Source organism: Aethalodelphis obliquidens, unplaced genomic scaffold (genome assembly GCF_003676395.1).
Source record: "Aethalodelphis obliquidens isolate GAN/ISIS:26980383/991018 unplaced genomic scaffold, ASM367639v1 scaffold737, whole genome shotgun sequence".
In the NCBI taxonomy this organism is placed as follows: domain Eukaryota; kingdom Metazoa; phylum Chordata; class Mammalia; order Artiodactyla; family Delphinidae; genus Aethalodelphis; species Aethalodelphis obliquidens.
Window position 1 is genome coordinate 1 of NW_020838648.1, and position 11,016 is coordinate 11,016.

Genomic DNA, 11,016 nt, shown 5'->3' on the forward strand with positions numbered 1-11,016 from the left:
CTCTGGCTCCAGCCCGTGTCTCCTCAGGATTCCCAGACCTGAGTGTGGCCCAGGTCCTTGGCATTGGAGGTCTCCACAGATGTCTCCAGGTTGGTGACCTTTGACCCTAAAGGGGATGGGGTTCTTGGTCAACAGGTGAAGAACCTGACAGAGGAGATGGCTGGGCTGGACGAGATCATTGCCAAGCTGACCAAGGAGAAGAAAGCTCTGCAAGAAGCCCACCAACAGGCCCTGGATGACCTTCAGGCTGAGGAGGACAAGGTCAACACCCTGACCAAGGCCAAGGTCAAGTTGGAGCAGCAGGTGGATGATGTGAGTAGTAACAACCATGCTCCATCCCTCTCAGGTTGGGATTTTTCAGGCAACACCAATGGCCAAGGGGTTCCCAATCCCTAGAACTAACTTCCATGACCCCTGGGGCCCTTTTCTTTCTACAGTTCCTCACTAGGCTGGGTCTCTAATGCTTCATGCTTGCAGGGCTAACTCTGCTGGTTTGACTTCCAATCCCATTGGACTTTGGGTTTAGACGGGAGCAGAAGAGGATGCACTGTGGATCTCAGGTTTCCTACATCCTGTTCATTTTCTTTTCTCCACCAGCTGGAGGGATCCCTGGAGCAGGAGAAGAAGGTGCGCATGGACCTGGAGCGAGCCAAGCGGAAGCTGGAGGGTGACCTGAAGCTGACCCAGGAGAGCAACATGGACCTAGAGAACGACAAGCTGCAGCTGGAAGAAAAGCTCAAGAAGTAGGAGGCTGCAGCGGCCAGGAAGGGCTACTGAGGGTGTCTGGCCTGAGGGTTAGAGTGCAAGGTGCTGCAGCACCTCTGGCCAAGGCTGCTCTGGGCACACAGCCCCCACCCCCCACCTTCACCCTCGGGGCCAGGGGGAGGGGACTGGTCCTCGAATACCAAGGCAGGAGAGGATGGGCACAGAGAAAGGAAAACCACCTGTCACCCTCTTCTCCTCCAGGAAGGAGTTTGACGTTAATCAGCTGAACAGTAAGATTGAGGATGAGCAGGCACTGGCCCTTCAGCTGCAGAAGAAACTGAAGGAAAACCAGGTGAAGTTCTTCTGGGTGTAGCCACCGGGAGCTCAATGGCGCTCAGGCAGCTGAGGCTGTAGGAGCTGCTTAGGGTTCTAGATAGTATCTAGAATTCCAAGCCACCCGGAGGCCCCAACAGCCCTGACTTACAGGCACTTGGGAACATCAGCCTTCCCCTATTAGAACAATAGTGTCTTATTTCAGCAGGACTATTTGGGGGAGAGGGTGGGGATCATACTTACTAAAAGGGCTTCTCTTGCTGAGCTATGCTCCACCTCATGGGTTTTCTGCTCTGGGACAATTGGTAGGGCTCCGTTCTCCTCTAACCCTTACTTTTGGTGCTTCTCCCCACTTCATGGGGGTGAGAAGGGCCTTCATGGAGCACCTTGCCATGGGAAGCTCTGTTCTTATTCTTCCCGGGTATTTACCCTAGCCACTAACTCAGGCTGGATCCCCACAGAGCACCGTGATATGGAGTCAACTCCCGCAAACTCAAGCAAGTCACTCCCCATCCTGAGCCTCAGATTCTCCTCTCATCTGTAAAATGGGACTAATGACCCCTGCCTTGCAGAGGACCAGAAGAGACATTGTATAGGAACCCACTTTGTCAACCAGGAGGCAACATATATATGTTATTTTAATATAGCTCAGGCTAGAGAAGTGAGCCAGCCACTTGCAAGAAGATGTTCTTTTGTCTTTCGCATGGCTTTCTCATCCCTCTGCAGGAGGAGATTGAATTAACAGCCAGAGTCTCCCTTGCCTTTAATGAACCCTGAATTTTAATGTGCTTTTAGTCCCATATTTGTCAGAAGAGCCCTGGAAGCAAGGAAGGCAGGTACTCTCGTTCCCATTTCATAGCTGCAGAAGCTATACGGCCACACCTGGACATAGTGACCCCAAGGCCACAGGGACTCAGCTATTTATCCTCTCATTTTCTTATGAGACCACTAGTGGAGAGAGCTAATCTCCCCGCAGCATTCAGGGTCGATGGCCTAGGGTGCAAGTGACACATGAACACAATTCCCCTCCTCTGGGGGCTGCTCAGGGGCTGGTCTGCCTTCAGTGATACTCTTCCCTCCCATCTTCTTGGGTGCCCCTTCTGGGTTTTAGCCTGAATATTAGGACATCCCCAGGTTCTCCTAGCCTGGTCTGGGCAACCTCTTTGACTGTTGAACCCAGAACAACTGTGCTGTTATCCTCACCAGGTCTTGGCAGTGGGCTGTGGCTCCTCCTTCTTCCTGCCCAAGCTCTTGCACTCAGTCCCCATTCTCCATCCTGGGAGCAAGGGTCTGGTGGGTCTCTCTCTCCTGCTCCCAGGACCCCCTCACACACATTCCGTCACCACCATCCATAACCACAGGTGAAGGGATCCCACCAATCCTCCCCTCTGCTCCTCGCTAGTCAGACAACAGATCAAAATTGTAAATGGGACATTCTGCCAATTTAGTCAGGCCAAGGCTAAGACCAGAAGGTAGGGACATGATACAGAGGAGGGCACCCTGCTAGCACTCACCGGGCCTGGAAGGGAACAATTAAGCTGGAACCGAGCCCTGGGCCTAAATAAAGTAAGCCCTGGAGAGTGAGGAATATGGTTGATTGGAGTTTGTGGTTAATTCGGAAGATTACAAAAGCTTTTGATTATTTGGAGGCATACTGTTGCAAACATTTGGAAAATACAAGCACCAGCTTTCCTGCCTTATCATTAGCAGAGCAGAGCCTAGTGAATCTGTGGAATCTTTGAGACCCAGGACCTCACGGGATCTCAAGATCCCTCTCTGAAGACAGATTCTCAGGATTCAGGGCTGCAGATGCGCAGACTGGGTCTGAGATGCCCCTCCGGGAAATGCCTTGAGAGTTTGGCTTCAACCAAATTCCCGACGGTCTGTGCATTATAGGATGTTTGGCAGCCTCCCTGGCCCCTGCCCACTAGATGCCAGTAGCAACACCCACCCCCTCCCCAAGTCACGACAATCAAAAATGTCTACAGACCTTGTTGACTGTCCCCTGGGGTACAGAATGTCCCCTGGTGAGAACCACTGCTCTGCAGGACCTGGGTGCTTTGGCCAGGAGCCTTCTAGAGCCCTGGGGAGGGGGCTGTGATGGAGGGGTCAGGCGGTGGGTCTGAGCCCCCTATACCCTGCCCAGGCGCGCATCGAGGAGCTGGAGGAAGAGCTGGAGGCCGAGCGCACTGCCCGGGCCAAGGTGGAGAAGCTGCGCTCAGACCTGTCCCGGGAGCTGGAGGAGATCAGTGAGCGGCTGGAGGAGGCCGGCGGGGCCACGTCCGTGCAGATCGAGATGAACAAGAAGCGCGAGGCTGAGTTTCAGAAGATGAGGCGGGATCTGGAGGAGGCCACGCTGCAGCACGAGGCCACGGCGGCCGCCCTGCGCAAGAAGCACGCCGACAGCGTGGCCGAGCTGGGCGAGCAGATCGACAACCTGCAGCGCGTGAAGCAGAAGCTGGAGAAGGAGAAGAGCGAGTTCAAGCTGGAGCTGGACGACGTCACCTCCAACATGGAGCAGATCATCAAGGCCAAGGTGGGCCTCTACTCTCCTCTCCTCGCCCTCTCCTCTCTCACAGCCTCGCAGTGTGCCTTCCTTCCACTTCCTCTCTGCCATCGCTCTTATTCTCACTCCCTTCATCACCCTCTGGTCTCTCTCCCTCTCTCCCTTGCACCTGCCTTGCCCTCCACCTGTGTCTCCATCTCCTCACCATCTTTCCCTTCTTTAATTCATGCATCCTCTCCAGATTGTGCCCCTCCAGCCCCACCCCATTTCACCCCCCACCCCCTGCCTCTGTGCACTCCCCAACCTTGGCCCTCCCTTCCTTCCTCCAGTCAACCCAGCCCCTCCCACATTCACCTTTCTCTTGTCCCTTACCGCCTGAAGGCAAACCTGGAGAAGGTGTCCCGGACAATGGAGGACCAGGCCAACGAGTACCGGGCAAAGCTAGAAGAGGCCCAGCGCTCCCTCAATGACTTCTCCACCCAGCGAGCCAAGCTGCAGACGGAGAACGGTGGGTGCCCCTAACCAGCCCTGTGCCTGCCTCACGGAAGAGCATCAGTTGCCCCCTTCCATGGCCCACAAACCCTTGTTCCCACCTGCAGGTGAGCTGTCCCGGCAACTGGAGGAAAAGGAGGCACTGATCTTGCAGCTGACCCGAGGGAAGCTCTCCTACACCCAGCAGCTGGAGGACCTCAAGAGGCAGCTGGAGGAGGAGGGCAAGGTGAGGCCCGGCTACGGGGCAGCAGACAGGATTGATGGCAGCCCTGGGGCAACCAACCTCAGAAATGGAGCCTGGAAGCTGCAGAGAGGCCGCTAATGAAAAAACCTCCAGGCCAGGTTCTTCCACTCTTCAGCTAAGCCACACCCGAACATCACTGAGTGCCTCCTTTCTTATTTGGAAGGGATGGGCAAACTGGGAAGGTACCTTAAGATGTTGAGATTCCACACCAGCCCTCACCCTGAAGGAGGCCGGGGCTTGGTTGAAGTTCATAGATATGAAAAGGATCTGGAGAATGGGGACAGGGTCTTCCCTCCCACCTTCCCAGATGCTGAACCCACCTCCCGGTGCTGCCCTTCCCAGGCGAAGAATGCCCTGGCCCACGCGCTGCAGTCAGCCCGGCACGACTGTGACCTGCTGCGGGAGCAATACGAGGAGGAGACGGAGGCCAAGGCCGAGCTGCAGCGTGTCCTGTCCAAGGCCAACTCGGAGGTGGCCCAGTGGAGGACCAAGTATGAGACGGACGCCATCCAGAGGACCGAGGAGCTGGAGGAGGCCAAGTGAGTCCTGGGCAGCCCCCAACCCTGCTTCTAAGAGAGGAAGGCTCAAGAGGACATGGGTAGAGACAGGCAGAGTGGGCACGGGAGGCAGATTTGAGGTAGAAGAGAGGAGGTGGGGAGAAACGTGGTGGGCAATACAGGTGCTTGCGAGGGAGCTGGGATCCTGCACTCTGAGTGAACCCTGGCTGGCCCTGACTCACTTCCTGTGACGGGCGAGCTTTTGGCCCGGGTTATACCTGATGCTCACGTATAAGACGAGCAAAAAGCTTGTTGGTCAGAGGAGCTACCGCCGATCAGCCTGGGTGGGGAGAAGTGAGGGCTGCCATCCTGATGCCGCTTCCCGTAGGGAAGAGCCTCTGTTCTAGGCACCCGAAGCCCTGGCTCCCTGGAGGCTGGGGTTCCAGGGTCTGAAGGGCTGCTCAGTGTCCCAAGGAGCTGTGTGGGAGGGTCGGGCCCTCCTCATCTGGCAGTTCAGGGAGGGGCCGTCCCAAGGCCCCGCTGTTCCCAGGTAGAGTGACACACATACACCCAACCGCGCCGGGCAGGAAGAAGCTGGCCCAGAGGCTGCAGGACGCCGAGGAGGCCGTCGAGGCCGTCAACGCCAAGTGCTCCTCGCTGGAGAAGACCAAGCACCGGCTGCAGAATGAGATCGAAGACCTGATGGTGGACGTGGAGCGCTCCAACGCGGCCGCCGCGGCCCTGGACAAGAAGCAGAGGAACTTCGACAAGGTGGGCCCAGGCTGGGGACTCGCAGCCAGGGGCCAGAGCAGGCGGGCAGGCGGGAGTCAGGAACGTCCTCCCAGGAGGCAGAGGCTGGGAGGAGGCTGAGCCCAGGAGAGGGGCCTGGGCGCCCCTGGACGTGCGGCTGGGGCTGCCCGGTGAGCCGCGTCCCGTCCCCGCAGATCCTGGCCGAGTGGAAGCAGAAGTACGAGGAGTCGCAGTCGGAGCTGGAGTCCTCGCAGAAGGAGGCGCGCTCCCTCAGCACCGAGCTCTTCAAGCTCAAGAACGCCTACGAGGAGTCCCTGGAGCACCTGGAGACCTTCAAACGGGAGAACAAGAACCTGCAGGGTGCGGGCCCAGGCCGGGGGCGGGGGCGGGGGCGGGGCAGGGAGGGTCCGCACGTGGCGCCACCCAGCGGCTCCTAGAGGCGTGCCCCCCGTTGGAGCCCGGCTGCCCCCAGTTGAGCGGCCCGCCCCTCCCACAGAGGAGATCTCCGACCTGACTGAGCAGCTGGGCTCCAGTGGAAAGACCATCCACGAGCTGGAGAAGGTCCGCAAGCAGCTGGAGGCCGAGAAGCTGGAGCTGCAGTCGGCCCTGGAGGAGGCCGAGGTGAGGGCCTGGCTCTGCCTGCACCCCTGCCTCCGACCCTCTCCTACCCACCCCTGCCCTCCTGTCTCTGACTCTGCACTCTCCCTCACCTGGGGGTGACGCTGACCCAAGACAAAATCTATCAGCTCCTTATTCTGAGTCCAAGGTCATATACCCACTACCCATGACTACCTCCAAAGCCAAGGTCTGTGCAAAGGAAAATGCCACGCACAGCTTGATCATAGGTTTGTTTCCCACTGGGTTTATAAAGTTGAAACCTGGCCATCATAACAACCCCTCAGACGGGGTGGGAGCATGGGCTCCGGACTCAAACAGACTTGAGTTTGAAACTTGGCCTCAGGACCACCACTTTGTCATTGGGCAAGTTCCTTAAGCTATCTGTACCTCGGTTTTCTCGTCTGTAAAATGGCATCAGTTGTACACACCTCGTGAGATTTTATGCATGGCTATTATGAAGATTAAACGAGGTATCGTGCTTAAGCGCTTAATATATGTTAGCTATTGTTACTGTTCATTTGTAAGAACCTAGCGATAGCCCTGAGATTTGGGGCTTCTACAGGGTGAGAGACCTGGGAAACAAGGAGAAATGTTCGAATTTCTGGTTGTAAAAATCCTTCCCTTTTCTGTGCTATTTTAGATGGGTCAGGATCACGCAGTGTTGGTGCTGGAGGGTCTTGACAGTTGTGAGCTCAGAACACTTTCCTTGACAGAGGAAACTAGGGGTATCCAGCACTTCCTCCCCCAGAGCACCCGATGGCCTGGGATGCAGGTCCCCCCTCCCCATCTCTTCTCAGCTCTTCTCCTCTTGGTTGACACCTTGCATCCTCCCAGCCTCCCTCCCCAATGTACCCTGTTCCCTGACGTCCTCGGACCCTGTCTCCCCACCCACCTCCAGGCCTCCCTGGAGCACGAGGAGGGCAAGATCCTGCGGGCCCAGCTGGAGTTCAACCAGATCAAGGCAGAGATGGAGCGGAAGCTGGCAGAGAAGGACGAGGAGATGGAGCAGGCGAAGCGCAACCACCTGCGGGTGGTGGACTCCCTGCAGACCTCCCTGGACGCGGAGACGCGCAGCCGCAACGAGGCCCTGCGGGTGAAGAAGAAGATGGAGGGCGACCTCAACGAGATGGAGATCCAGCTCAGCCACGCCAACCGCGTGGCCGCCGAGGCCCAGAAGCAAGTGAAGAGCCTCCAGAGCTTGCTGAAGGTACCTGGTGACTCTTGGAAGCAGGAAGTCACCTCACCCAGAGAGGGGCGGTGGCCGAGTTGGGGGGTGGCGTCCCATCACAGCACCAGATCCCTCCTGCCCCGGGGCCGTCGCAGGCACCTCCCACAGGTCCCACCTGAGCCACCGCCAGGGGCTCTCCGCAGCATCCAGTTCAGCTGACGGCCTCCTGATGGGCCAGAGCCCAGCTGCCTCTCTCACGCCCACTCTCCTGATGCGCAGGACACCCAGATCCAGCTGGATGACGCGGTCCGTGCCAACGATGACCTGAAGGAGAACATCGCCATCGTGGAGCGGCGCAACAACCTGCTGCAGGCCGAGCTGGAGGAGCTGCGGGCCGTGGTGGAGCAGACGGAGCGGTCCCGGAAGCTGGCCGAGCAGGAGCTGATCGAGACCAGCGAGCGGGTGCAGCTGCTGCACTCCCAGGTGAGAGGCCAGGAGAAACCTGCCGAGCAGCAGAGCCAGGACACCTAGCGATGCTCTGAATCAGATGGCCTGAGAAAGCATATGTCCAGGCACATGGATCATAAATTATTTCATCTCTGGGACCAGCTCGCCTCTGTTAGTCATGGCTGCGGAACCACAACCTTGAGAAAGGGGTCTACACTTAAAAGCTAAGAGTGTCATGGTGGATTGGTGGTGCCTGGCAAAATCACAAATCTGGGAGTCGTGGAATGCACGCTGTTATGTGATATCCTACCTCTAGAAGACAGCCAGCCTCAGCTTGCTGTATTAAAATGGGACTTTTGGGCTTCCCTGGTGGCGTAGTGGTTGAGAGTCTGCCTGCCGATGCAGGGGACACGGGTTCGTGCCCCGGTCCGGGAAGATCCCACATGCCGCGGAGCGGCTGGGCCCGTGAGCCATGGCCGCTGAGCCTGCGCATCCAGAGCCTGTGTTCCGCAACGGGAGAGGCCACAACAGTGAGAGGCCCATGTACCGAAAATAAATAAATAAATAAATAAAATGGGACTTTTGGAGTTGAAAGAAGCACAACTGCATCTACTTGCAAACCAAATTCTCCACAGAACACCATTTTTCTGCAATCCCATACACACTGTTTTCAGCTATACTCGGTAATGAGTTTTTATGTCCATCTCACTGCACTGCCCTGTGGAGTTTTGTTCCGTAATCTAGTACATATGGGAATGACATCACCCACGGATGTGGTCCTCTCTTCCTTACCCCACTCCTTCTATAACTATAATCGCTTCCAGGATACAGTCCCTTTAACCAAGTTTTTCCCATTTTCCTTGGAATATTTTCATACTCCTGCACAGACGTGTTACTACAGATCTCAGGAGTAGAACTACAGACCCTTTCCTGCTTGAAGTCTTTCTTCAGAGCCGAGTCCCTTTAGATATATTGTCTAGAATATATCTATTTTCATAGGAAAAGAGAAAGCAGGTGCAAAACAAGGAAAATACTAAGAACAAGACATGTTTTTAAAAAATGACCAGTTCTAATTTTCTCTGGGTAAAAGTGTAGAATCAGGCAGCAAAGCATACATTCAATAGTTTTCTTTGCCTTTATCTAGAACACCAGCCTCATCAACCAGAAGAAGAAGATGGAGGCAGACCTGTCCCAGCTTCAGGGCGAAGTGGAGGAGGCAGTGCAGGAGTGCAGGAACGCCGAGGAGAAGGCCAAGAAGGCCATCACGGACGTGAGTGACCACTCCCCTTCTTGCCCTCCCCAAAAGACTCGAACCAGGCCTGTGGGTCCAGGCCAGGCCACTGTGCTGTAACAGCAGTGACTCTGCCACTCTGTGGGTTTGAGGGCCTCAGGGAGCAAACGGCAGGATGGGAAAGAGGTGATCCTTAATGGGAAAGAGGAGGCCCCGGGGTCCTGTTCTTTTACGCTCTCTGCCGTGCACAGGCCGCCATGATGGCGGAGGAGCTGAAGAAGGAGCAGGACACCAGCGCGCACCTGGAACGCATGAAGAAGAACATGGAGCAGACCATCAAGGACCTGCAGCACCGGCTGGACGAGGCCGAGCAGATCGCCCTCAAGGGCGGCAAGAAGCAGCTGCAGAAGCTGGAGGCCCGGGTGCGGGAGCTGGAGAATGAGCTGGAAGCCGAGCAGAAGCGCAATGCAGAGTCGATCAAGGGCATGAGGAAGAGTGAGCGTCGCATCAAGGAGCTCACCTACCAGGTGCGGGCGCGGCGGCTGCTCTGGGGCCAGGCTCTTAGGAGTGGACGTGAAAGCGCATCTCTTGCCCCCCCCCCCCGACCCACACAGGCCCCACACAGAGCCACCCAGCCCTCTTGCCACCTGCTCCTTGAGAAGCTGTCTTGAGATTAATTTTCTTTCACAATCTCTGCAGATAGTTTGGCTTGAGTCCATGAATTTTTCTAGCGAAGGGAAAATCTACTTCTACTTCTTGAAAGCTCTTTGAACCAGCATTTCCCCAGTTTTTTAATGACCTGAAGTGCTACCATGAAGGCTTCAGAACAGTCCAAGCAATCTTTCCACCAGTCTCAGAGGCAGGGGCATTGTGTGGCATTTTAGTGATAAAAGTCAGGGATGGGAAAAGGCTCAGATCTTCCATGGAACTTCTGGGACCACAAACAGAAGGCCTTAGAGAAAGAAATCCCAAAATGTTCTAAGCCCTCCATCTGTATAGCTCAGAGCTTATGCCTTTGACCTGTTATTTTCACAGTGTGCCTGGGCAGGAGAGACAGAGAAAGGGGGTATTGGTCCGTTTGACAGCTGGATATGAGAGACACAGGAAAGAGATACAGATGTAGAACTTCAGGTGTATTGTGGGCATAAGTGGCAATAGCATCCTAGCACATGCAATGATCAGGAATGATCACGCGACATTGGAGCCACTGATCCTGGTGCCCGATACCTGACCCAGTACAACGTATATTGGGTTATGATAGATTAGAATGATCTGGATTTTGATAATCCCTTCTTTCTGCTTTCCTCATTAGTCCTCTCTGGTCACGCCAGAACCACTGGCCAAGAGCACCTCTGGTGCTCCAGATGAGAGCTGGAACAGCCCTGATGTCTCCATATTATCAGATGAAGAAATCCCGTGTGGTTCCGAGCCCCTCCTCCCATTTCTCATGTTAGGGCCACAGCCCTCCTTGCTTTTTAGATCCTGGACTGAGGACCTTGCCATGCCCTTTGACCTATAAGTAGTGTCAGAGATGAAGTTTCCCCACCACCTCTTTGACCTGGCCTGTTGGAGGGAAGAGCAGCTAAGGCGTGAGGAGAAGATGGGGTGGTGAGGGAGGGAGAGATAATCGCTCCTGCCACCCCCCAAAAAAACTGGCTTCTCCCGTCCATATGCCCCCAGACGGAGGAGGACAAGAAGAACCTGCTGCGGCTGCAGGACCTGGTGGACAAGCTGCAGCTGAAGGTCAAGGCCTACAAGCGCCAGGCCGAGGAGGCGGTGAGTGACCCTGATGGGGCCCAGGCCTGGAGGAGGGGACAAGGAGCCGGCCCCCAGGCTGGGAGTCTAATAATCCCTGGCTCCTCTCCCCTCATCCCCCCGCCCCCCCGAACCCCCGCAGGAGGAACAGGCCAACACCAACCTGTCCAAGTTCCGCAAGGTGCAGCACGAGCTGGATGAGGCAGAGGAGCGGGCGGACATCGCCGAGTCCCAGGTCAACAAGCTGCGGGCCAAGAGCCGCGACATCGG

The 11,016-nt window shown here is 56.2% G+C and overlaps 1 protein-coding gene across 1 annotated transcript; it reads left to right on the forward strand.

The window, feature by feature from the left end:
- Positions 1 to 135: 135 nt before the first annotated feature.
- LOC113616879 (myosin-6-like) lies at positions 136 to 11,011 on the forward strand (the record flags this gene model as incomplete). Its single annotated transcript, XM_027100248.1, has 16 exons — positions 136 to 312; positions 598 to 743; positions 967 to 1,057; positions 3,185 to 3,574; positions 3,926 to 4,052; positions 4,144 to 4,262; positions 4,623 to 4,819; positions 5,365 to 5,548; positions 5,722 to 5,887; positions 6,024 to 6,148; positions 7,044 to 7,352; positions 7,593 to 7,796; positions 8,905 to 9,030; positions 9,243 to 9,518; positions 10,672 to 10,767; positions 10,889 to 11,011. Coding segments are annotated over 16 exons (2,856 nt in total), but the record flags the coding sequence as incomplete, so codon positions are not given.
- Between the last annotated feature and the right edge of the window lie 5 nt (positions 11,012 to 11,016).